General features: G+C 45.6%; 2 protein-coding genes across 2 annotated transcripts; both read left to right on the top strand.

Moving 5' to 3' along the window:
- Positions 1–7251: 7251 nt before the first annotated feature.
- Positions 7252–8176, top strand: LOC120844400. Its single transcript, XM_040216188.2, has one exon. The coding sequence runs from the start codon at positions 7277–7279 to the stop codon at positions 8174–8176; it is 900 nt and encodes a 299-aa protein (XP_040072122.1). The 5' UTR covers positions 7252–7276.
- A 3204-nt stretch (positions 8177–11380) lies between these two features.
- On the top strand, positions 11381–21157 carry LOC120844470 (estradiol 17-beta-dehydrogenase 8-like). Its single transcript, XM_040216265.3, has 4 exons — positions 11381–11546; positions 15040–15248; positions 19470–19567; positions 20713–21157. The coding sequence occupies exons 1-4, from the start codon at positions 11381–11383 to the stop codon at positions 21008–21010; spliced, it is 771 nt and encodes a 256-aa protein (XP_040072199.1). The 3' UTR covers positions 21011–21157.
- The last annotated feature ends 6179 nt before the right edge of the window (positions 21158–27336 follow it).

Raw genomic sequence — 27336 nt, 5'->3', positions numbered from 1 at the left:
GATATAAATCCCGGTGTGTTTTTATATTATGCGAATATAGAATCGCGCTCGGAAGACAGACCCAAAGCTAGGCACCCTGTGATTTCCCTACACACCCCCTAGGCGTGGTGTTTCTCAAGGCACATCCCTTAATTCACGACGACTCCTGTATCCTCAATGACCCCCCCCCCCCCCCTACCCCCACCCCCAATTTCAATACTTGGAGAAACCACTGTAGGCACCCATGCTGCTATCCGATGAATTATAGATTAAAAATCAAATAAATCGATAGCGTGCATAAAAAATTGGGTTGTGTGTGTGTTTATACAGCCTAGAACTTGGTCTGCCTCACAGGGGCGACGAGTCTCCCAGCTGTAGATGAGAAATTTAGCCAGTGCGGTACAGCCGCTAGCCTGGGGTCTTTAACGTGCATCACGCAGTAGTGATACACGACCGCACGCCGGTACGATGCTCATCCAGATCGAAACGGGCAGGGGTGGGGCTCGAACCCAGGATCCCTGGGTTCTGCAGATAACGTGCATAATTACAATTGTGACTGCAGCAGAATCTACCTTGCAGAGTCCATTTATTAAAAAGAAATGTGGAAGGGCCGCCGACGTGCCGCCGACCGCCTGATTTCGCGATGAAAAGCCAGCGTCCCGAGCTTGCCCAGAGCTTGGCCGTCCTCGCGGACCGGGCGGGCTGCGACGACTGCGGCACCACTCTCGCGCGAACCGATGAGGCCCGCTTTCTGAAGCGCGGCTAATGCGGAGTTTTTCGACTGAGCTGATCTTGTAAGGTTGACTCCCACGGCGACTAGGGAGAAGGAAGTGACGTCAATAGTGCAGGAAACGCAGATGTGATGTTGACTGGTGAGAGTCGCTGACGACGAATTTCCGCAGAAGAACACAAAGCTCACTTTTTTTTTTCTTCTGCAGAAATTTGTCATGAGTGACTCTCATTAATCAACATCCAAGCTGTGTTTGCTGCTTTGTTGACGTCACTTCCTTCTCCCTAGTTGCCATGAGAGTCCAAAAAAGCACAGCATTGGCACCCAAGGTTCAATCCCCGCATCCGCTCTTTTCGATATGTATAAGCATTGGGAGAAAATTTGGAGTTTTATGGCACAGCAGCAACACAGGCCATGAGCGTTGTACCGACATTCGTTCGTGTATTGCTACTGTGTGATGCACGTTAGAGACCCCAGTTTAGCGGTTTTCCTGCACTGGTCAAATTTCTCATCTACAGCTGGTAGACTTGTCGCCCGTTCAGGCAGACCAAATTCTAGGCAGTATAAACATACGCGAAGAACAATTTGTTTTTTCAAGATGCACACGTGCTTCTTTCACTTCTCAGGAATCGCCCTGCGGCTCACCACGCTCAATCACGCTGCAAGCGAGAAATGAAAGTAAAAAAAAAAAAAAATTAAGAGTTATACAAAAAAGCCGAAATGAAACCACAGTTAGCATTGTGACAAAACGCTAAATCTGGTGCACTCTGTTTATATTTATTTTTCAACGCTTTATTAGCGCTGATGAGCAGATGCTGAAAGATGCTTAAAAACCGTTTCTATGTTTACAAAATCACTGCCTGCAGACTGTTGGGATCTTTTGTATTTTCGAAATGTAAGCAAAGCGCTAGAAATTCGCATGAACGCTGGGATTCGCACCGGTGAGAAGCGTTTTGTTAACAAAATGCTGGATTGTGAAGTTCGCACTGCTGAGCATTCGATCTTCACAGCTCAGACTGCACGTACACTCTAAACAAGTAGGGTATCCCTTTACACCCTTTTGTCCCATATAATTCACCCCAGAACTTCAGTTGGACTTACAGAGCACTATAGTCAAACCGACGGCTCCAAATTTTGCGAGGGGCTTGATAAGGGTGCGATATCACTTACTAAATAGCTAATGTATGTTTCAAAGACCACAGAAAGAAAGCACTGAGGCTTCGCAGTAAAACCAAGAAAACCCTGATAATATTTTTTTTTTCGTAGTCAGTAACACGTACATCAGCTATTTCAGTAAGTTGTGCCTCACGGCCATCAAGCCTCTCGTGAAAGTTAGCACCGTCAGATCGACTTCAGTGTTGCTGCACGTCGGACCGAAGTTTTGGGTGTATTATATGGAACACAGGGTGTAATGATACACCCATTTTTTAAGGTTGTACGCGTTCGTCGATTTCCGAAGCGACCAAAGCACGAGCGGTATGTACCAGCCCTGAAAATGACATCACGGTCAGAAGCTATTTTCTACCTGCGACCGTAACGTGTGCATAATCTGACGCTAGTAAAACGCTCGATAGCCTAGCGTTTCCAAATAGTCGCCATCGCTTGATCACGCCGAGGGCACTCTCATTGAGCACGAGATCGAACTACAGGGAGCGCTTTATCGAGGTTGTTGTCCCCACAGCCCGGTGTTTACTAACACAGCATAACAAAGAAATTGAACCTCGTCATTCACGGCCTGGACACGAGCGCTTCGCTCTGACCAATGCTTTGGTCGGACGAGGAGCGGCCTTCGAATCGTCATCTTCAATATCGCAGATCAAAAGCAAACGAGAAATTCGGTTTGTTGTCCCCACAGATGAAGCGTTCCGCTAGAGGCGTGACTGTTCGATCTCCTCCCCAATAAAACGCGGGCGAAGCGTCGCCAATCTTGTATAATGCCGCATCCGAAACCCGGACGCGCACGCTACTATTGGTCTGCTGAGGCTGCCGGCGACGCGCCGCCATTATTGAGCACGCTCCGATCGGTCTACTGTATAGATGCCGGCGCCGCGCCGCCGCGCCAAACAAGATTGGCGACAACGCTTCGCCATTTTTGGCTCAAGAGCGTCCCAGCATGCCCCAGCTTGGCGGTGAATTGAGCACTTTAGTAGCTAGTCATTACAGGCTTGCAGCTAAAGGCCGAACGCAGTGTAGCAAAGATTAAGAGCAAACTACGCGCTGCAAAAATCTACTACAACACGACGCAGCGCATTCGTCGGAAACTAAATTCCAAGCAACAAAGACGCGATGAATGCCGCCAAAGCCAAACCAAGGTCAATTCATACAGGCCGCGAAAGTGGAGCAAAGAAGCGGCCCAAAACCAATCGTTAGCGTCATCACCCTGGAGGCCGCGCTAGCGCAGCGCGACTCTGTTTTGCGCGGCCAAACACTAAGCTGATAAAATATTAAAGACACACTTTCAGTGTGTTATATAGTTGACTTTAAATCAAAGTATCATTTATTAATAATAACTTAGATTAAACATGTTTAGAGTGGTGAATTTTTCAGGTTATGTTCAATATGTATTATGTTGTGCATACTTGTTGCGACATCTACAACGTCGCTATTTTTCGCCGTCGGCAGAAGTTCGCAGTCCTGATACGCCTCGTGTTTGCACTGTTTGCGTTCGCCAGTGTGCCTACATTTCTGTAGCTCCCGTCGAACTTTCACTTTTTGCAATAGTTTAAAACGACTTCGTGGTCTTAAGTTTTCCCACGAACGGTCTGTACTAGTTGAATCCTATTGCGCCGCTCTGTTGCTTTTGTCGTCGAGCGCCGGACGGGCGCGTTCAAGGCTCTGTCGTCGGGACGATGCGCCCGCCCCATGTAAAGAGGCGCTGCGCGGTAGCACGATGCCCAAGTGATGACTGCACCGCTGGCATCACACTCCATCGTTTTCCTGTAGACGCTGCAAGGTGAAGCTTGTAGCACCTGTGTCCGCTGCAACTATGTGTGATGTCCTGATGTCCGTTGTCCGGTGATGTCTGGTAAGCTCTTGACCTCTTCTATGGGCCCTCATGCATGCTCATTTAGTAATAAGCACCCGTTGATTGAGCTTCTTTGGGCCCAGTCTCCGTTCCAAGCTTCGCGAGATGAAACTAATCTTAGATATTAGTGGCGGCTTTGCTTGACCTCTGCTGAACGGCTGCGTGACCCCAAAAACCTAATAAGAAACAATGACTAAACGTTTCAGTTTTAACGAACTTTTATAATATGGTGTGAATAACACTAAAACGTCCTTTCTGCTTGAAACGTGTTTGGTGTCGTCCCTCTAACGTGCTGGCGACTATCAGGTCTACATGCTGTGGACGTCGTGCTCGGGAATCTAGTAATGTAATCGTCTGCGATGTGAACCTATCTAACCTCACGGGCACAGAGGTGTGCTCCGCGCTCATGGCGTTCGCTGGACCCAAACGGGAGACCAAGTACAATGATGTGACTAGTTTATCGCTAACATTATTGTGGAATCTTTTCTTTCTTAAATGTCCACTTTAGCCAAAGGTATGTAAAGTAATACACTGCTTCACATTCAGGCAGAGGGTCTGGGTTGTGGTCTGCCGGAACACAAGCCTACAGAACAAGACACCACAGCAGCTACGGGAAAGGGCGGTATGCTCCAGGCACTTCCAACCCTCGGCATTTCTTTACCGAGGAAGGCTGCGTCGTGATGCAATACCAGTATATTTGACCACTGAGGGTGAGCACGAAATATTGTTTTCATTATTACTGAGAATAATAACGACTATTTTACCATACAAGTTTGGTGGGAGCTGAGGAAAAAAGCTGTGCAAGCAGCTTGACTGGCCCTCAGCCCCCCACAGGTACACAGTATTGGGGAAGTCATACACCAGAATTTATATAATACAAAATACTTAACAACAAAAAATTAACGAAACAAGAACAAAAGCAAAAATCTTCTAGCTAATCAACAGCAGTAAGGATTGTTTAATTAGAAAGAAAATTACCCTTCAGCGCACACATACTGGAAGATTCGACATCAAAATTAGAGCCCATAAGAGTGTTCAGTAATGTTGGCAAGGTTATTTTAATAATTTGGAGGCCATTATCTGTTCGTGACGTTTCTACTGCCCAAACATCGGAGTGACGGGTGGAATATGTTGCAGCTTTTTTTCGAAGTGATGATAATGACAATAAAAAACTGTTTAACTCGCGACATTCCTCTTTATACTTTATGCTAAGTCTGAAAACATAGTGATCAAATAGCTTCACTACACGCAGCTCTCTGAAAAGTTGGTCTTTTGACCTACTTTAAAAAGATGAGCTTATTCAGAAAGTATTTTACATGCAGACACAGGGAACTTTTTTAGTGTACATAACGTGTGTGCTTAACTTTGCATAGGTGCCGGAGATGCCGTCCAGAGCAGCAGCCCTGGCCAATTGACTAGCGAGAGCGAGCCCACACTGGCCAGCAGCAGTAGCACCGATGGGCCCACATCATCACGGTGTCACACGCACCACACTACAGAAGAAGGTAAAAGCAATTGCACATTGATGGAGAAGTGTTGCAGGCCTTGTTTCTTATATATTTTGGACATTCGTGTAGTAGCCATCTTTGGGAAACATGTAAAACATGTATGACCATGTTTTTAATCTATAGTCCGCTGCAACCTGAGAACGAAGGGCGAGGGTAAGACGGGCCGGCGAGGAGGAAGCAGACGGAACGCTAAAGAGAGAAGGAGGTTTTCCTCTCTCTTCTCCAGCGTTCCGTCTGCTTCTTTCTCCAAGGCCCGTCCTACCCTCGCCCTTCGTTCTTAGGTTGCAACGGGCTACAGGTTGTCACATGCCGCAGGAATTTCGTGAAACAATACAATGACTGATGTTATCGACAGATTTTTTAATTGCCTCGTCATTGCTTTGCAGATGTGAGGCGCAGTCTCACGGCTCTGACCTCTCGCACGAAGACTAGCCCTCCAACCAGAGTTCATGGTAAGTTTTCATTGTGTGCGTTGTTTAGGACAGTCTTTGAAGATTACTTTGTTGCGTAGTACTTGACCAGTCATAGCTGGTTCAGCTTTTCGCAACCACTCTGTCACTTTGTTTCCTTTGTTTTGTTTCTTGTAGTGAATCACACATACGCGAGGCAAGGCGCGATGGATGGACATGGCCCGTCGTCTGGAGGAAACGATGTGTGGGCACCTGAATCTTCCCCTACCGATTATGATTTGTCGGTATCTTCGACTTCTGTGGTTCCTCACCAACGTAGTTGTCCGTCATGATGCACAAAGTTTACTTGTACTTCCACATTTTCTACAGTGGAGGCACATTGTTTATTTCATTATTTCTCGAAATGTTTCATAATTGCTTTTGCTTTCCCCATGCAGGGTCCTGTGCCACCCGCACCGACGGCAAGGGGAAGATGGACGCGACGTGTTGAGGGCCAAACTTCGACAGCTTCGGAAACATAACAAGAGACTCCAGCAACGACTGCAGCGACGGCGTCATATACTGACTGTCACTGAGACAGTTGAAAGTGTACGTAGCCTTGTCTCTCCAGCCGTTGCTGCCCTTGTGGAAGCTCAGCTGAAGATGACCAATGCGAGCAGGTTCGGTAGGCGGTAATGCAGCCAGAAAAAAGCCTTTGCCTTGGGCTTGTACTTTCACAGCCCTAAGGGTTACCGGTACTGTAGGCAATTGTTCAGGCTCCCATCCGTTAGGTCGCTACAGCTTTGGCTTCAGCGTGTTCCTCTGAGGGTTGGATTTTACCCAGAAGTTTTAGAACTAGTCAAAAGGCGTGCAGCTTCTTTTTCACCAGAAGACAAGCCATGCATTATTGCCTTTGACGAGATGCACGTCACGAAAGAGCTCTCGTACAACCCCTCTGTGGACAGGTTTGAAGGGCTCGAAGAAAGTAACACTGGAAGACGCCATAACCTTGCAAACAAAGCTCTTGTGTTTATGGCTAAAGGCATTCGCACGCCATGGAAGCAGCCACTTGGCTATTTTTTTGCTTATGGGGGAACACCTGCCAACATTTTGCGTGACCTTCTTTTCCAGTGGCACAATTTGCTCCTGAAAGCCGGCCTGGGGCCAGTAGCTGTCGTATGTGACCAAGGCAATCAAAATGTTGCTCTATTTAATGGACTTGTTACCCCTGAGAAGCCCTACGTAACTGTGAATGAGAAGCCACTTTTTTTTTCTATTTGATGTTCCACATCTGCTGAAGTGCTTATGAAATATGTTCTTCAATTACAATTTTCAAGTTGGGGACCACACGTTGAGAAGCTCTTTCCTCAGGGAAGCTTACGAAAAAGGCAAACAGCTTGAAATCCGATCCATGCCAAGGCTCAGTGAGAAGCATTTTAATTTTAATTTTGCCTCCAAAATGTCAGTGAAACTAGCAGCGCAAATATTCAGTAATCACAGTGCTGCTGCAATGTTTGCCATGGTAACTTTCCAGCAGCTGCTAGTTGAAGATATCCACACGGCCCGGTTTATTGAAAAAATGGATCGTCTTTTTGATAGCTTGAACAGCTCACAGAAACGCGGGAAGAGTGCACATGTGTCTGCAATGCACGAAGGCTCTGTTCACAAGGAGTTTCTGAAAGAATGCCTTCATATGTTCGAAAGCCTTACCGTTCTTGGGTGCCCACGGCAGCCTGCTTGCATTCGCGGTTTCTCCTTGACCATTAGGTCTATTTTGCAGATTTGTGAGCACCTGACATCTGAGTATGGTTTCAGATACCTCCTGACTCGCCATCTCAACCAAGATGCACTCGAAAACACATTCTCCGTAATAAGGTCAAAGTCTGGTGCGAACGCCAATTCCTCTTGCCGGCAGTTTCAGGCAGCCTTTAGACATCTCCTAGTTAGCAGCTTGTTTAAACTGTCTGACAAGAGCAACTGCGAAGAGGACATGGCAACTCTTCTAGCGGCTCTTCCGGTTGGTTTCTCAGCTCCCTCAGCTTCACTTAGTCTAGGAAGCTCACTTCCACAATGTGCAGCTGACCTCACATCCTGTAGTTATCCCACTTTATTATCACTTAACAACATGGTTTACTTTGCTGGATGGTTTGCAACAAGGTTTGTCAAATATCACACATCTCAAAACGTGACTCAGCAATGTGAATTGCAAATCAAGAATGCCACTTTTTCTGATGACAGCCAAGTGTTGTATCTGAGTGTCAAAGGAACGGCTGCAGGAGACTTTGGAAGCCTCTCGGTCCCCTCACCTTGCTTTGTTTCTTTCGTTCAAGCTTGTGAGAAGGTTTTTGTGGCGTCAATTGACAGTCTTGTTTTGAAAGAAGGCGTTGGGAAGGCGTTGTGCATCACTCTTCATGAGAAGGTGGAAAAGCTGCTGACACTCTGCAGTGTGGATGTCTACGGTGATTTATTTGCTTTGTTTACAAGGGTGAGGCTTCATTGGTTTGCCCGTTCTAAAAAAATAATGAGCTCCTTGATGCAGCTGTGAGACGCAAAACCCAGCAACGAGTCCAGAGGCTGTGTAGATGACACAACACTTGCGTTATGCCCACAGGAAGTCCCTTTGGTTTGTCTTACGTTGTTGCATTCAACGATCACGCTGGAATACCAGATTGTGCGAGTACATACCTCTAAATTATCACACGCTTTGCCGAAACTGTCCACTGCAATGACCAAATGAATCTATCATACTTTAAATAAAGTGTAAAAGTTTGTTTCCCACGCTCAGACAGTGCAATCAACGTATGGGTTCAGCTAGACGAACTTGAATTTTCAATGAATCAATATCAAAATTTCACTGTCACAGCATGCAAAACTAATTTTTTCGTTCTAAGTAAAATATGTTAGATTCATTCGACCCTCGCTGTATACTGCTAGATGACGTTGCTCACTGAATGATGGGACAGAGTGTCTACCAAATTCCTTATTCCAAATTTCCCAATTTTCCCAAGGTTTTCCTCTCTATTTCGATAAAATGTTGACCGTTACTTTGGTTCAGGGAGTGCCTAGTGGCCTGCGCTGCCTAGTGTCGTGTCGGGCAACGTTATTCAGTGCAGCGGCACCACCGTGAAATCCTTGTGCAATCATCGGGCTTCGTTGCACACTGCCGTTCCACTTTCGCTTATTATTTTTACTGATTAGGAACTTTTTTACGGTTCCCTTTATATTACCCTGTTCTTTAAACAAAATCCGCCTTACTTAAATATTTTAAGTTTTCCAGGTTGGTAGACACCCTACACACCCTGTGCATTATTGAGGAGTGTGTGAGAAGAAGCGTTGACCTCGATGTTTTCTTGTGCAGTGTGACGACTTGAGACATAAACCTGGATTAATGTTTGGTTGTGTGAGGTATACAAAAGTATATCAAACTGCGATGAAAGGTAACTCAGTGAGTCAGTATGGTGCTAACAATTTGTCACAAAGCGAATTATTATCCTTTTTCTAATGCTTTCTTTCCTGTCATTTTGTGGCAGTTTCCTGCGTACTAATCCTCACATAAATAGCCAAGCTGTGGAGCACAATATGCGTGTGACGAGCGCATGTGCTATAACGAAACGTCTCAATTTTCAATCTCTTGAAGCATTAATTCATGTGGACATTCAAATGCAAAAGACATGCATAGCCCCGCACCTCCACCTGTGATTGATATAGTTAAATCTAGTTACGAGCTCTCAACGTGAACAGTGCAAGATAAATGCGTAAACGTGCCTCCCGTTGAGAATATTAAGTGCGTGCATAGAGTTGTCCAGACTTTATTTCGCTTCGTTTTTAATGCCATATCTATCTTCAAGTGTTCTGTGGTGGTGTTGTAAGTTTGTATATAATAAACTGTGTAAACCAAGCTTGTGCCTTTTTGTCTTTCTTGGCGAACAAGCCGTTGTTGCAATGTTAAGTACGCCTTAATAGGCGTGCTGTAACACACTGCTTAGTTGAAGAAGATAGTAACTTATTGGTGGTTCCCAGAACTGATAAAAAATGGTTCTTTTGGAAGAGGGATTACATGGGAGTGACTGATACAAACACGGCTATTAGGCGTGAAGCAAGGTTTGAAGGACGGTAGCAGGCATGTAGAACATCTGAAAAACTTTAAATTTCGCGCCACCGGCGAAAATCATTTAAATTTCGCGCCGAAAACAATCGTGACGTCACAATCTTGAGGAAAATGCGTCATATTGTGTTTCTTTGTTCCTTTTTAATAAAGCGTCACTTCCTGTACGTCACGGGCGAGCATGACTAATGACAATGCCGCGCAACTAACAGATGGCGCTGCGCCCCATGAGCCGCCATCTTTTGCGCCTATGGGCTTCTATGGAAGCTTCGCTACCATCTATACATACACCTTGGCCAAACCATGATGTCAGGGCGTATGTTGCGTGAGCAACTTCATCTGCATACAAATTACGCACTTGCAACCGCTGAAAACGCGAGTGCAAAACGATTCACCACAACATCAGCAAATAGGGTGTTCACAAAATACGTTTGGATGGATCGAGCGTGGTTCAAACTCTTTCTATCCTTTCTTTTCACCCAATTGCCTTCCCTATCGACAGTGACATGTGCACACTAAGTGCACAAACAGCTGATTAAAAAAAAAATAGAATAAACAACGCTTTCACTTACTGGCTCCACGTTCAAACAAAAATCGGAGCCCACTTTTTTTTTTTTCTTACTATAGTGATTGTGCTCCGCGCCGGTTGTTGACTCCTACCGGTAATGGCGCACACCGGGTGAACAAAATCTAGCTTGCCAGGATCGGCGGCGAACAGCTCGAGCTCACCCCGAGCGCCCAACCTGCATGCGAGCATGCAACTCGGTTGCTCCGGAAAACCTCTGTGCCATGTATGAGGAAAAAGCAACGAATAAATTGTGGTGTATCCGCCTCAAAGTTCTATTACACTCTAAGAAAAGGCCGTGAGTCTTCTTTCCCGAACAACACTGGGAGAGCCAATCACCGCAACTTACGGAGGCAGCTCAGCGAATGACGATGCGGAAACATATGTTTAGACTAAAAAACGCAATCTGAGTTTTGGCATGCACTGCAAGCGTGACGTTTTGCATTGCTTAATGTCACAACATATGTTTCGGCATTGTCATTCGCTGAGCTGCCTCCGTACGTTGCGGTGATTGGCTCTCCGAGTGTAGTGCGTGAAAGTAGACGCTCAAACATTTTTAGAGCGTAGTCAACCCGCCGCTACTGTGTCAATCTTTCCTCCGCCCGTACCAAAATATGATTTGGAGAATGTTTAATTATAGCAATTTATGAACATTTTAGTATATTTAGAAACTATCCAATAGTCATATTAGATATGAGTCCCGAGATAGCTCACAGTTCTTCGAGTCAAAATAAGTGTTTCGTGTGCCAATTTAGGGCCTTGAAAAGCGAAATTGCCGAAGGTATCACCAAAATTGGGGGGAAAGCTTGCCCGCTATACATAAAGTTAGCTCTTTTATTTGTAACTAACATACCGCCAATATTATAAAATAAAAGAATCGAAACATTTTTGTTTTGTTTTTTCCTCTTTTCTTTTTTTCCTCGCACGTACCGTTGTACACGTACATCTATCCGCGCAGATGAGACTCAAATACTCGCGTAAAACCACATGACCTAGTTTTAAGTACGCGCAAACCTGCGTCGTTCTCCCGGAGTTACACCTCTGCTGCAGCCTCGGACGCTAAAATTGTCCTGGAAGTCATGTCCAACGCTTCGAGCTTCTTCAAGGAACGGCTCGCTCTCGTAGTCGGCGGCGGTGGGGGAATCGGCAGATGTGTTTGTCTCGCTTTTGCCAAGGAAGGTTACCGAGTCATTGTGGCTGATATGAACTTTAAAGAAGCAACCGCTGTTGCAAAGTCTCTAACAGGTAGGAATCATGACAGCTCCAAATGACCGTCTTGTTTGTTTGTTTTTATTTATTTTCAGATTTGGTTATAGACCTTTCCATCCCTTATCCCCCGGGTAAGAAAGGCTGAACACACCTTCTGAGCATGCGCAGTTGCTCTGCTGCGCGGTATATCAGACGCTAGGAAATCCACAGCTCAATGACTCAGCATTTTCATTCCGAGTGATAAGATATGCAAACGTCAATACTACGCTATCCGGCGGTAGAAACCGACGAGCCACTCAGGCAACGTCATGACAGTCACCTTGACCCGTCTGCCGGTTCATCCGATCAAGCACAGAGAGTGCGCCCTGACTTTTAACTTTCAGTTTTTTTGCATGTGCTTGTTTGTCTTTAACCGGGGTCACACTGCGTATTCTCGATTCCCACTAGACACAAACTGAAACAAACGACAGCGAGAAGCTTCAAACACATGCCGAATGCTCGCTATGGTACCTTTGGCAGGTGTTTAGTCGTTCGGTGCTCGTGAAGTAACCGTGACCGATTGCAAACCTGCCAAAGCGTAACCACCTATATACCAACAAAGCCTGGCAGGTCGCTACGAGAAGCGGCCGCCGAAATGGAAAAGGCGGAACGGCAGACAACGGATGAGACGAGAGCCTGTGACTGGCCCCCCGCTGCTGCGAGACGCCGAAACACCCTTCTCACGAGCGAACAACTCTGTTTCGGGTCCTCCCCGCTGCAAAGGTTGTGCGCTGATGTCCAGGCTCCCCGAGAAATGGCTCTTTTATGCTCTGTGCTACCAGATCTTCCCGCTACAAATCTGTGACCGGGTATTCTATGACTCCGTCCCCGAACTGCCAGGCTTTGTGAGTATAGAAGAGTCTGTGGCCAAAGATACCCTCGCGACCATATGATGCTCGTGTATGAGCATAGCCTCCTATATTCTACGAAGAAGCGCCAAATCGCCAAAGTCTCTTCTCTGAGGCTTGTCGCTGTTGTAGCTCTTGTGGGACTGGCGCGCTATACGTCATACAAAAGACAGTCTGCCAGACATCAGTCACCGCGATATCCGCGGTTCGAATGCCGCGTGCCAAGTTTCCAGTGTTGAAACACGTCACAAGTAACGACGTTACTGGTGACGCGTTAGTTTGTTTACTGACGTACTGGTTAGAATCCCAAATGACTAACGAGCAAAAATAATGTTTTTGTTATTTTACGGTATCTCCTGTTAAATTACGTTACCTGTTACTTGTTACATTTGATTAAAAATGGACGCATGATTGTTTGAAAAAGATAATTCATATTTTGAACACTACGTAAAAGTGGCAAAAATACCCCAAAAGAGCTATGTATAGACCGTTCCACTAGAAAGAGCGGATAGCAAAAAAAAAATGCCTTCCCCATTTACCCAGCACGTCGTCTGCTCCGCCGAGTGGGCTGTACCTAACATCCGGCTGACGTTCAAACTCGGTTTAAAATGGCGTCCTATTGGAAATTTCAAGTGAAGATGCGGGCAAAATCCCTTTGCAGGGAACCGGCAAATGATGTCGTGAACGAAGACAACCTCGACGACAAGGACGACTACGATGACAAGCTCTAGAACAACCAGCCGGGAAACCAAATCCCGCTCACCAGAGCAAGTATGGAGGACACGTCCTCCGAATTTGAGCGAAGACAACGCGACGAGGGACGTTACGACTATACCTTTACATCCCGCAAGGTGTCGTACGACCAGACGTGCCTACGTGACTGAAAACAAGGAACTTCCTTCTTAAGCGCCCTTAAGGTCATGTACGCCCACGCTTACAGGTCCGAATGCAATGTGCTCACGAGGCCGATGATATCCAAAAACATTGGAAACATAGACACGCAGTGACTAACCACTTTGAAGGAGATCGCGAAGGGGGTACTCAGAGGAACTACGCTCAGCTCACCACTCTGACTCATCAAATCCAGTGGACTCGACGAAGGTGATTTGTCATAGTGTACGAACATCTGCAGACACGCCAGATCTGAAAAACAGAACGCATGGTTCAAACTTTTCCCGAACGCGACGGACTGGTACGGTCATGCGCGGTAAAGCTTCCTTATGGAAGGGTTATCAAACGACCGGTTGAGCTTTTGTATCCCCTGGAGTCCCTCAGTAAATGAGCAGGTCTTTGCTTTTTGCGGAAAATATTTGTAAAATATTTTAACTAGAAACGCAGCCTCCTCTATACAGACAAAGCCTGGCAGATCATCACTCGACGCGGCCGCCAAAATGAAAAGGAAGAGTGGCAGACAAGAGTCATGTAACGGGCGCCCAGTTGCGGCGAAACTCCAAAACACACTTGTCCCGAGCGATGGAATGTCCGCTCGTGCCTCTCGCGTTCCTCGGCCTACCACTACCTTTCCCGTCGGGTTCGAAAACCATGTTTCGGGTCCTCGCCGTGGCAAAAGGTGCTTTCTTCTACAGGCTTTCCAAGAAACGCTTTGTGTTCCCGGGTCCTCGCACTCGAAATCTGTGGCCCGGCATTCTATGGCTCCGTCATCGAACTGCCAGGCTTTGGAAGTATAGAGGAGGCTATGTTAGAACTTTATTTCTTGGGTGAAAACGATGAAAAGGACATGCTAGATCGCGAGCGAGGAAGACGAAATAGCAGAATGACGACAACAAAGTGCTGAACTCAGATCACCTCACAAAATACCTGACGACGCAATGCACAGCGAACGCCTCAACGGATCACAACGTTTTCCACCAATGGAAATATTGTACATAAACCTTTTTTTTTAATTTCTCCTCTTAACGCTATTTATCAAGGAAAAGTCACGGATGAGAGGCTTCGCCGGTTTTGGCTGTATACAGTGCTTGAACAACGTTCGCGCTTTCGTGTCTGTTTTAAACTCCCAAACTTTATTCGAGCCACGGGCTTCAATGGCGACAGTCCCGTGGTCGAAGGGACACCATTTCTCGATTATACGGTGCACGAAAACGAGAGAAAGCGTCGAATATTGTCTGATGAGCGATGTAGCTTGCACGGAACCCGGCAACTCCAACAGCAATGTCTTTAAGCTCCATCGCTTTCCACTTGACCCCGATCTCCGGCGGCAGTGAGTTGCGTCCGTAAATTGAAAAAACTTTCCCCAACGCCATCCTCTCGACTGTTGTCGGAACATTTTGTGAATGAAGCGCGTACCGAACTTAACGCTGTACCTGTAATGACATGGGGTACGCTCCCAAGATGCGTGCATATTTTCTTGTGATAATTGCTATTTCAGCTTGTAACTTTTTCGTAATTGAATTTATCTTAATATTGATATTTTACACTGGTGACACGGACTCGATTTTATCATCTACAACACTTGGTTGAAGCCGCATTTCCGCCGCCGGGTGTAGCTCAAAACTATAAAAAGTTAGTTCTATCGTTTTTTTTCTTTTTTTTTTTTTTAAATCCGGGATTGCGGTGCGTCGGCGATACAGGATTTGCCAAGTCAGCGTACCTTCGTCTTATTTGGTATTTTGAATGCGCAGGTAAAGGACATGAAGCACTTCACGTAGATGTGGGTGAATCGAAGTCAGTGGCTTTACTCTTCGAGGACATCTCCTGGTTGTGTTCTCAGCCTGCAAGCATCGTGGTTAACTGCATCGTGGTCAACTGCGTCGGGATTGGACACCAAAGGACCCCTTTCGTTGAGCTGTCGGAAGCGATATTTGATAATATCATCCGAGTAAATCTGAAGGTAATTGCGCTAACCTTTAAGCAGATGAGAATAAGCTGGTCATGACTTCACCATAGGGAGCCCTTTCTTTTCTATTTTATTCTCAAAATACGAAGAAAAAAAAACTGCGGCGCATTGAACAGAATTATAATTCGTTTTGTTTCAGTTCGAATTTAGGTTCGAACTATCATAAAATGTTTACACGCAACCGCTAAATATAAATTAATTAGTGGCAATTTTTAGTTTGAATTACATATGTCGTCTCGCGTACCTTTTCGAGCACAGAATGCATTTGTGGACTAGATTATGTGCAAAAGCTGCCACGTTCATGTTTTAAGAAACAAATGTTACACACCACCCAGGAAACATATCACACACACAGGTCCCATAGTAGACAAAGGATAAGCGTCCAGAAAGACAAAATCTTATTTAATGTTACGTACTCATAATTAAACATACATTATTGTGACACGCGATATTTAGCAACCGGCTCAGTAGGAATCGAACGCTGGACCGTGAGATCCGGAACCCAAGATTCTTGCTTTTTTTTAATTTTTATTGCGGCGTCGCGAGAAAAGGTAACTGAGAGCAAATAACAGGACGGAATATGATTAACGGGGGCTTGGGCGAACACGCGACCGTCGGCGAGGAGAAGAGAAGCTTCTCACGTGATTCTATATAGTCAGGGTGCAGATCATAACTCACCAAAAGATTGGACAGAGTGCATATGACGTCACGACACAGCAGCCAATGGAGAAATTAGCGGGTGTGATAAACATCATCCACCATTTCAGTTACCACAAGGGAATCCTCGAATTCCAAAAGGATAGAGTACTCAAAGCGCTACACGCACCCTTGGAAAACGCAGAACCTTAATACTTTACTAGGAGATTACGTTCTACTTTGGTCATGTGTGTTAGAGAGTGGACCTTCAGCGCAAAATCTTTCCCGAACTGCTTGAACATTCACCGTAGGAGAAAAGGCGCACGCATTGCGCTATAGACGCTGCCGAGCTTTCCCGCTGCGCCAATGGAGAGGGCTGCCGCCGACGCACCGCGATACCGGTATTGCCAAGTCAGCAGACACGGCTGTTTCCGATGTCTCGGCGGGTTTACAGGAGGATAGATGGCGACAAACACCCCTCCGAATTTAAAGTGGAAAACCTCGAGGCTGTGAACCTTTAGCTGTTCCTGCTAGGCAAAAGCTGTCGTGGTGTATGATGTATTCCTTAGTAAAGTGTAGGGTGTCTGAAGTCACCAGGCTCGATCTGAAATAGACTGTAAAAATCGACGCCTGCGTGAAGCAATTTAAACTTTTCGTCGGAAGTGCATTTCACAGGTCCGTTTTTAGTTGTAAAATTGCAAAACGTAGCTCCCTCCCTGCAGAAACTAGGGCGAAAAAAAATTGCCAGGATCAACGGCGGGTGGCGACGCAGACGACTGAGCCGAGCGTACGGGCGCTTTTGCCGCACGTATTGATGCATGGTGTCGGGAGCAGCGTCGGAAAGTGTAGCCGAACAGCGAAAGTAGGCAAACTACACACAGACGAAATCCGTCGGCAGCAAGAACGCCGTCGTTATGCAACTGTGTTTTTTTTTAATACTGAAGGCTTTGCTTTTGTTGTCCGCTTTTATTTCCAAACTAGGGCTACACTACAAAAATATTATCTTCATTTTAGTGAATCACGGTCGTCGCGTGCAGTCTTGATAAGAAGCTAGCGCCCTCTATCAATGCGTAAACCAAACGCGTCCGCCAGGCGACTCGGTCGTCTGCCTCGCCGCCCGCTGTTGACCCTCGCAAGTGTTTCGGCCCTTTTTTTACAGAAAGCAAACTACGCATTCTAAGTCTATAAGTGAAAAAGGACCTGTGAAATGCACCTTTGACGAAAAGTCTAGATTGCTTAGTGCAAGCGTCAATTTTTACGGTCTATTTTACATCGAACCTGATGATTTCGAACACCCAATATATTCAGAATCCGTGAAAAAAGGTACTCATCTTACACTCCACTCCTGAATATATGTAAGCTTTTCTCGATCATTGTGATAAATTCGTTCAGCGCATATTTGTGTACTGCGTGCAACGAATTAAAAAAAAATATAAAAAAACTCCAGAACATATTATGACTAACCATAACACACGCATAATGCATGCAGGAAAAAACTACGCTCCCCGGGTATTTTAAATTCTGAAAAAAAAAGATGATTATATTTTTATTCGTGCTCCTAATTGTAAATTTGTATCTGATATATATATATATATATGTAAAACTGAGAAGAAAAAAAACCCTTAGTGAAAAACAGCAACAACGGACGATTTAATCTTCGACGTTTCGGCCGGAGTCCGGCCTTCGTCAGGAAGAACTTTTACAGATGAACGCCGGTGGTATTTATACAATGCTACGGTCGAGTCCAAATTTCGGAGGGGTGACGGTTGAAGCTTTCGAGAGAGGGAAGCGGAGGGCAGTTCTTATCCGGGTAAAGAAGCTTGACGGTCGGTGCCAAGTTTCAAGGACGGCGGGATGACGGTTGTAGCTTCTTGAGAGGGGGCGCAGGGTGACTTTGTGTCCGGGCCGGCAGCGGTGACCTATATAGACGATAGCGTACAATAGACGAAAGTTACACGCGCAAACTAAAGTGCTGTCTCAAAAAAAAAAAAAAAAAAGGGCGGCATGGTCACTTGTGTGCATGCAGGCATGCATGAGTCAAACCTGAAAGGAAACAATGTTAAACCTAGAAGTAAAAAGAAATACAATGGATTTCAGAACCTGGAAATAAAAGAAAAGTTGATGGTCCAGTTCCGGCCCCAAACACAGTACCACTGTTAACAACAAAATCTACAAAAAAAAAGAAAAAAATGTTTTTGGATTGCTGTTGCTATTCGTCTGTTAGCATTTTAATCGATGCTAGAGTACCGGGGCTTTCATTTATACCTTGTTTAATAGTGTTAAATCGGTAAATTAGGTAGGATTCACGCTGTTCACGTTCGCGATTTGATTTAAATCCGGATTCTAGGAGCGTCACTGACAATTTATCAAAAGAATGTTTTGGGAGAGCGAGATGTTTGGATAAAGGCAGTGCCGGAAGATTTATGGCGTGAGATTTGTGATTATTAAAGCGCAGTCTAAATGCCGTTCTAGTCTGCCCTATGTATTGCATTTTGCATACCGTACACTCGAATAAGTAAATGACATTCGACGAGGCACATGTTAAGTTCCCTTTAATTTTGATCGAGAACTGCGAGTGCGTGCTGCTGGCCGTGCTTGTGTGCTGCATCTGTTTACAGATTAGACATCCTGGGTGCCTGCAAGGCCTACATTCGTTAGGTGGTGGCGATGAATTTATCCGAGAGTTTACTAGCGCGTCTTTGAGGTTACGCGATCGTCTGTGGACTACCCCCGGGGCGGATGGAAACGCGCGTTTAAGGCGCTCGCTTTGTTCGAGAATGTTATAATGTCGTCTCAAGACATTATATGGGGATGGTTTATGCTATAAGTTAGAAATAGATTTGTGCGTTGTGTGGCGCTTTGCGTGGGGCGCGGGCTGATGAGGTCTGCGCGGTTCAGTTGTTTGGCTTTTCTGATTGCATATATTATATATATTATATATATATATATATATATATATATATATATATATATATATATATATATATATATATATATATAGATATATATATATATATATATATAGATATATATAGATATATATATATATACTGCATTTAGTCGAGCGATTGCCGCACTATTTATGAACAAGGCCCTTTCGTCTACATTCCTGCAAAGAACATTTACAGCCAATCATCGCATTGCGCATAAATAACCTAGCGAATCACTAGATCGAGAACACGAGTCTCCATACAAATGCAATCTGCACAGATGGTATCTTCGCGCGAAGACGTTATCATTCTCCTATAAACCGCTAAAATCATGCTGTCAGTCGCGGTGATTGGCGATCCGCGTGCTCCGCGGAAAAGGGAACTATCAGGTTTTCTTCATAAACAGTGCGGCTATTACTCCTGTAAATAAGTTATAGCCATACGTTAAAATACACATGTGCGATTGCCCTTACTCGATACTCTTGATCATGTTTAAGATATTTCTAAACGTTAGAGGTCTATCTCGATTTTAATTTAGGTGTACCTTTAATTTGGCGGCAATCACGGCACACTTGACGAGTTTGCCTAATGAAAAAAAAAAAAAACACGACTACACATCAGTTTACGTGCTCTTTCCCCATGCTCGCAGGGAACCTTCCTGATAACCCAAGCAGCGGCCCGGGCTATGACTGCAGGAAACGTACGCGATGGGGCCATCGTGAACATTTCAAGCTTCGTGTCAAAGCTATTCCTTCCGGTAACCGGACAAAAGCTCACCGGACAAAAGCTCACCGGACAGAAGCTCACCGGACAAAAGCTCACCGGACAAAAGCTCACCCGTTTTTTGACAGACCCGGACAAAAGCTCACCCATTTTTTGACAGACCCGGGCAAAAGCTCACCTCGATTTTTTTTTTCCTTCCCGGGCGAAACACGGGCTGAAGTAAAGTGCGGACGCAATAGACATTCGACCATTTTTAGGATTTTTTTAAAAGTACTTTGAAAGAACGGGAGTTCGGCCTTTTGGAAAAGTACAAGACAGATGACCAATTTAAAAAAATGTGCGGGATTTTAGATAGGCTCGGGTTCCTTCCACCACAGCTTGTTCCACAAGAACTAACCACCAGGGAAAAGTTTACCGGTGACATCGGCTACCTGCTGGACTATTTTGATTGCACGTATTTCAACGGCCGCTTCCGTCATGCTTCTGTCCCATCTGCGGCGGCACTCAGAGCGAATTCTTCCCTTCGCCTGACTCTGCGCCGACGGCGACCGGAGTTTCCCCCGGTACGGTGGAATATGTACGACACCAATCTTCAAGATAAAAACCGGATGAACACCTGCGAAAGATAGAGTACCGAGTTCCAGAAGCTCGTCGGCCACGCCCATCCAAGAGTCTTGAGGCTGATTGAATGCCTGCAGCAAAATCAGGCGCTCGTTGCCACGGCATTGACAAAAGCCCGGAGAGGTGAGCTCACCGTAAAGCGGGTGCGAAAAATTACTCTGCACCTGCAGAATCGTCTTAGAAATATTTGCGAGGGCTTGCATGTACATCGAGATCTACCAAGACTGCTGGAGCTAGTGGGGGACTGCATTCGCTTCTAACCAATCGATAAATAAACTTGTTTCTACTAAAATCAACAAACCATGCGCCTGTCATTTAATTTATCGTTGCCTTTTTGTGTCGCACGCATGCACCTAAGTTGTCCGCACTCCTGTGAAGACCAACATGAAATTTTCTCGTGGTGAGCTTTTGTCCGGGTCTGTGAAAATATGGGTGAGCTTTTGTCCGGGTCTGTGAAAAAATGGGTGAGCTTTTGTCCGGTGAGCTTTTGTCCGGTGAGCTTCTGTCCGGTGAGCTTTTGTCCGGTGAGCTTTTGTCCGGGATTCGTGCCTTCCCTACCGCGGCGCGTACGCAGCGTCCAAAGCGGGGGTGGTGGCACTCACCAAAGTAACGGCAAAGGAGCTGGCGTCGCAGGGAATCTGTGTCAACAGCGTCCTGCCGGTACTCATGACCACGCCTATGACCGGGACGAATAGAAAGCCTGACGAAAGAAAGAAGGCGGTGGAGGACATTCCTCTAAAAAGAGCCAGCCGCCCCGAAGAGGTGGCCGACGTCATCGTGTTCCTCTGTGGCCCCAGAAGCTCTTTCGTGACGGGCGCTGCTGTGGATATCGCGGGCGGGCTGTAGTTGACGCGCTTCACCGATGCCTCTTAGATGACAATTCACGCGCCTTTATTCTTCAAACGACAGCACTTGCGAATCCGGGAAACGTTATATAGCTTGCGTCCTCTTCGCAGCCAGCGTGTCTCGCGACGTCTCGACACTATAGATCCTTTGCCGAATTATCCAAGCACCAAAGAGAATGCCGGGAAGGTATGTGTACACGCGCTGCGCGTGCTGGAATCTGCAGCTGTAACTATTTCGTCAGAAAACATCTAAAACAAAGGCACTTCGAACCCGAGTTCCACAAATACTTTATTTTGGTTAATGAATTCAAATATTTTGAACGGGGAAGGCGTGCGTGGGAAGCGCGTGTACCTACGTTCCCAGTATTATCTTTGATGCAGGATAATTTAGCGAAAGGTCTATTGAGACGCCAGCGCGCTTCGACGCCAAGACGGAAGCGCCTGCTGTTGGGCAAGGTCCCTCATCGAGCCTCAGCGGGTTTGCCACTTGTAGCGCATTGGGGATTCACAAATAATGAAGGCGTGTGCACGTTTTGTCGTCTATGTGGTATTGGCTTCACTCTTTTACTGCTGGATTGTTTAAGTCGATTACTAAATAAAGTCTACTTCATATTAAAGCCTGTTTCAGTCATTTGAGCTAAGTACAACTTATGCTTCAGTTAGAGTTCAGCTACGCTGATTGGCAATTTAAGAAACACGGAAAGGAACAGCTCTCGCGAATCTAATTCTCACACCACACTCAGTCCGATTGATATATCAGCCTATAAAAGAACCCAACTAGTGACAAACCACGAAGCAGTATATCAAAAGACCACGCCCCGTGTTGTTTTAAGCTGACATTAAATTTAGACGCCCGCATTCCAACAGCTGAAACATTATGCAGCTGTAGAACGCGAGAGAATTTTTGGGCTAAAAGTATTTCAAACCAGACATTACACGTTAGCCAAATTAAGTAAGTGAGTAGCGTTTCTCGTTACTCGATCAAAAAGTAACTAAATACGTTACTCGTTGCCGATCCCCCCCCCCCCCCCAATAAAAAAAATGCGTTACTCTACCTCAAAAGTAGCGAGTTACTGTTCTCGTTACCTTGACGACCAATTACACAGCTGCTTTTGTTTCATGGTTTCTTGTCTTCTTTTCTGTAGTCGTTTATCTTAAGCAGTACCTGCCTTGCCATGTTTTTGTCGGTTATGTTTCCCTGCATCATTGAAAATACGTCTCTGGCGAGGCTAAAGAGTCTTTCTATTAACGCGCTCACTGAATGACCGGCAGTGTTGCGATTCAGGGAGAGATGGTTAATCTGGGATTCCCATTTCTGTATTGTTCTCTCTGCTTCCAAGGTTCCAAGGTGACACTGGGTTCTGTGCCTTCCCGCGTTGGCAACCTCCGGGTTTACATTCAGTCTCTACACGAATCTCGAAGGTTCAACCAACGCTTCCTATTGTGTTCGCTGGCTGAAAGACATTCCTGGCTGTAGAGTTCGACTGACGTTTTCTTGAACAAACATTGCCGTACTGTCATTCCCTTTAGTTGTTTTTCGGGTTGCCAATCTGCCCTTGTTGAAATACACGCATACTCTGGTCAGTATGAAGGAAGATGAGATTCACCTGCTTGTCACACAATGGGCACATTTCGCTAAACGAACCTGAGTTTAAGAAATTCACCAGAGTATGGCTTATTTTCTAGGTTCATTATGAAGGTGTAGTGAATGTGGTGCGACTCTTGAATTTTACCCTAGCGCTGGAGAGTTTTAATGAAATACGAAAATATGACCATTTTGACTGTTTTAAAATCATTTTTAAGCAACTGTGAAATTAAAATAACGTAGATGTCAAAGGTGATAAAACGAATGGTAGTACGTACTACAGGTGTGTATTATCTTAGGTTTAAGACCCTGATGGGAAGCATAGATCTCTCCTTATTTGTGTATTTGCGCAAATGAATTCGACAATCGTTTTCGCTACATTGTTTTTTCAGCGGGTACAACGAGAAGGCGACACCAGCGCCAAATGCCTAGCAAAAGCCCCAATCCAGAGCATTTATTTCTTATGCCGTTTTCACGAGCTTGCACGGAGGAGGACTCGCGGCACGGCCCTATGCTTCGCGTCGCCGAGATCAGTTTTGCTGTTTGCCGAAGAATGATTTGTGTTAAATTTCTGACCTCTGCACCACTCAAAAAATATGACTGTGGAGTGGCGACACATCTATGACGTAGTGATTCCAAAGCAACGTGCTGTGTCTCGCCGCCGCGGGACGAGCTTTCACTTCAAATTCTAGAGTTACCTCGGTCGATGCAACGATCTGTGCAGCCAATATAGCAGTAAGAACGGGCTACGTAACCTCGCGATGCGCGAGTCCCTAGATCACACCGAATAGTCACACACCCTCAGTAAAGCCCCTTGATGTGCTTCTTTTTCCTACAAGCGTAATCAATTCCTCAAATACGCCAGTGCACGATCCCGTGCCTCGTGCGACACTTGAAAGAGAATGGTGGCGCAGCACTAAAATGAGCGGGTATGGAGCGGCCTCTGAAAGAAAATCGCGGTGCGGCTCTCGCTCGTAGTCTCGTGGTACATGTGTTCAGCGTTTGCCGACAGTGATTGTCGGTACTGGTAAAAAAAGGTCTAGCCTGTATTTTATGCATGAACTTTGGCCCTCAGCATTCCTTTGGCGTCCCTGGCTTCTATCGGCCGCTTCACACCTCGGTCAGTACAATATAGTAACAGATTGAGAAAGTAGGTGTAGCTAATACTGGCAAGGAAATGCGCACCAATATTGGTTAATGTCAAGGAAGTTAGTACAGCCAAAATCTGCTAGAAAATGTGCACCAATATTGGTCAATATTGGGGAAGCTAGGGAAGACAATATCGGCCGGGAAATTAAAACAATATTGGGCGCGTTCGTGTCGCTAGAGAATGTGCACCAATATTGTGTCATACTGAAAATGCTTGTGTAGCAAATATTGGCCTGAAATCTTCCATCAATATTGATGAATAATAGGTTCACAGCAAGGAGAAATCTTGGGACTGTATAGGGCCGGGCTGCACTTGCCCATATCAGCTAATATTGTCACGGGTGGTGACCAATAAACAATAAATAAACAGAAAGAAATAAACTTTTATTGTGGCGAACTTGTGCCAAAAATAAAAGGGTACAAAAGATAATAACGGAGCGTCGCGGGCGTCGAAGTCGGCGTAGCAGCAGAGTCGAACGCTGGGCGAAAACTGACTGCAGATGAGCACGCGGAGTCCCTTATGTACGCGCGTTGGGTTCTGGAACAATCGGCCTAGATTGTTCGGCGACTGGAACATTCAGAACTCGATCTGACGAGAATGTTCTCGAACTCACGAGAACGCAATGAAAGAACAAATAAAAGAGCATTCCACTGACTGGAATCGAACCCAGACTTTCTGCACGACAGTCAAGCACGGTAATCACTCGGCCACGCGCGCGGTCGCTCGCTGACGAGCGTGGCAATATTGGCATCATTATTTACCATGATGTGATCAGTAGAAAAATAACAGATTGGTGTGCTGCCTGGTATGCAATGTGTTCTATCAGCCAAATTTCAATAAAACGTGTGACGTTTTTTTGTTTTTTTTTTAATTTTAACTTACACATAACCAACACCTTAACTGGTTACGTCCATCCCTATGGGGCACTGTCGTGTTGGTGCTCGGCGTGTAGGCGCGGTCGTCCGCCGCGCGGCCTCGAGAGCTTGTGGGCGAATAAGGAATAGTTTTCTTCTTAAAACGTAGTTTTGTATTTACACAAAATTGAAATGAGCCGCCGAGTCGCTTTAACTGTGGTCGACCGAAAAGGCGGCGCGGGAAGAGGTGATGAAACAAAGGGCGTGGAGAGAAATACATGGGGAAGTGATATGTACAAGGGAAGGCTCGTTGCCCACACGAAGGTAATCGGCGAGTCGAAAATGTGTACCCTTAGCAAAAAGAAGCCGTACTTGAAACGAACTTGAAATATATTGAATATCAATATTCATTTTGTATTCATTCTGTATTATATTGTCCCCATTCGAAATACGTGCGCAAGGTATTCAAATATATCATAAATATTAATCAGAAAAGATTTTAGATATACCAAAAATATAATTCCTTCGCCCTCAAGATGCCATTTGTGCACTAAAAACCAGCTACACATTTTTTGGGGAATTTTGTTAGTATATGTGTCCGGGAGGTATTTGAAGGCACTTCAAAATAGAAACCACAAATACACATTAGAAACGAACACAAACACAAGCACCATGACGCACTGAACACCTGAATCACAGTCCCGTTGACTGCTCTAGAGCATTATAAAGCCTACATATTGAAGGTAATCATTTGGCCGGTGACCATGTCTGCACTTATTAAGGTTCCAAGTACGCGATCTTCTCCTCGGGAGGCTGTCAAAGGGGAAACAGTTTTTTGAAGTTTGTGGACGATATCTCTTACTAAAAGCATTAATACAACTAATAATAATTCAGCGCAGTCGCTCAAACATTATCCACAAAAACGGCTCCTAGAAGAAATGGTAATGCTTCTCTGCATAGCACCACCCAGGATGAAACGAGTCAAGCTAGTTTCTTCAATTTGAAATAGTTATTTTGCTTTTCTTTAATAGTTGACTATTTAATATGGTCATTAACATCAATATATTAAAGTCACTACTCCCATTACGTACAATGGTGAGCATACACATTCAGTGAACTAACATTGTGCTCACACAATTCCACGCCAAACATATATGCTCACAGCATTTGCTGAAGCTTTCCAGCATCAGCAAGTGTTGTGGTTGTAGTTCCCGAACCCCGTTTGTGATTGGCGTGCAAGAAACTCATCAGGTGTGTTCTTGACAGAAAAAAATTAGAGAATAACATAAACTGGGCTGATTTATCAGTGTGATGCTGCACAACCCATTTGACAAACTAACCAAATGTCGTATTCAGGCATTTCAGCGTACACCACATCTGCTTGAAATGAACTTCTGATAGGCGAGCTTTTCAATACTTCTATTAGTTTAAATCAGACTACCAAAGTATTGCAGTCAAAAGACACTTAGAGTATAATACAACTGTTATGTATCCGAGTTGCTGTCTCCGCTCGAGAGACTCCTCCACGGACCCAACTATGAACCCACGAGTTCGACAGTCCCGGAAGCATTTTTGGTGGGACAAGCAGTGTGGATTCGCAAGTTTCCAAGTGGACGCACATGGATGGCGGGTACCGTCACTAGACGCCTGGGCCCTCGGTCGTGGATGATCGACACCGATCAGGGGCAGATACGGCGACATATGAAACATATAGGACCTAGAAGGTCCATGCCACCGCGCAGAACGACTACTACACCTTCACCTGTGGGGGACTTGGCCATGGAGCCTTGCGAGGTGTCAATCACCCCTCAAGGGCTGGCTACTACTCCTACACAACCTACAGGACCTTCATGTTCCACCCAGTCGATCATACGCACCAGCACTCCCGTGCGACGGCCGCCAGAAAGATTCGGTTTCTCAGCCAAGTGAGGGGGAAGTGTCATGTATCCGCTGGCGGCCAAGAGATGGCGTCACCGGGCACACGCGCTTATCCCGCGCTTTTCAAGAGCACGGACCTGGGCACGGGACGGGTGCTCGGTCATTGCAATTCCAGGCGCCATTAAAAGCACATCCGGACGCTCCTCGGTGTCGTGGCTTGAGCTTCGCCCGGGATACATAACAACAACAGTATTTACGATTTCCAGGTATTTTGGGAATATTCTGCACATATTTTTGATCGCTGCATTTTTATTAGGGTTGGAGTATATTTTTCATGAAGTAAATAAATATTAAAAAAATTAGATGAAAGATATTTTGTGCCTACTAACTTAGTATTTACATATTTCAGAACGCATGAAGGAAACTTCAAATGTAGTTTAAATAAAGGGATTTAAAAAAAAGATTTTCTGAAATATATTTTAGTACTAAGTAAAAAATGAAAGCCGTGTACAACTCCCTGTAACGCCGAATTAGAGCGCAGCTCTTGAGGAGGAGGAGGGAAGGGTACTGAGGTTCACGTGTTATGGGGGGAGGGGTGGTCACGTGACCTTGGAGGGGTCACATGACCCCCTCGCCAGTCACGTGGGGGTCACGTGACTTGGGGGTGTCACGTGACCTCGGGGGGTCACCTCACCTCAAGAGAATTTTTTCCGCTAGATTTAGCGGGGAAATTATTCCGCTAGATTTAGCGGGGAAATTATTCCGCTAGATTTAGCGGGGAAATTATTCCGCTAGATTTAGCGGGGAAATTTTTCCGCTAGATTTAGCGGGGACTTTTTTCCGCTAGTTGGCGGGAAAAT

This window comes from Ixodes scapularis, unplaced genomic scaffold (genome assembly GCF_016920785.2).
Source record: "Ixodes scapularis isolate PalLabHiFi unplaced genomic scaffold, ASM1692078v2 PGA_scaffold0__279_contigs__length_252992795, whole genome shotgun sequence".
NCBI classification, from domain to species: domain Eukaryota; kingdom Metazoa; phylum Arthropoda; class Arachnida; order Ixodida; family Ixodidae; genus Ixodes; species Ixodes scapularis.
This window is presented reverse-complemented; position numbering and strand designations above follow the sequence as displayed.

Bases quoted from the DNA above. Each gene is read 5' to 3' on its own strand.
- LOC120844400 (XM_040216188.2), top strand. From the start codon at position 7,277: ATGCACGAAGGCTCTGTTCACAAGGAGTTTCTGAAAGAATGCCTTCAT.
- LOC120844470 (XM_040216265.3), top strand. From the start codon at position 11,381: ATGTCCAACGCTTCGAGCTTCTTCAAGGAACGGCTCGCTCTCGTAGTC. The intron at 11,547-15,039 runs GTAGGAATCATG...TTGAATGCGCAG, and splicing joins TGTTGCAAAGTCTCTAACAG to GTAAAGGACATGAAGCACTT. The intron at 15,249-19,469 runs GTAATTGCGCTA...CCATGCTCGCAG, and splicing joins TCATCCGAGTAAATCTGAAG to GGAACCTTCCTGATAACCCA.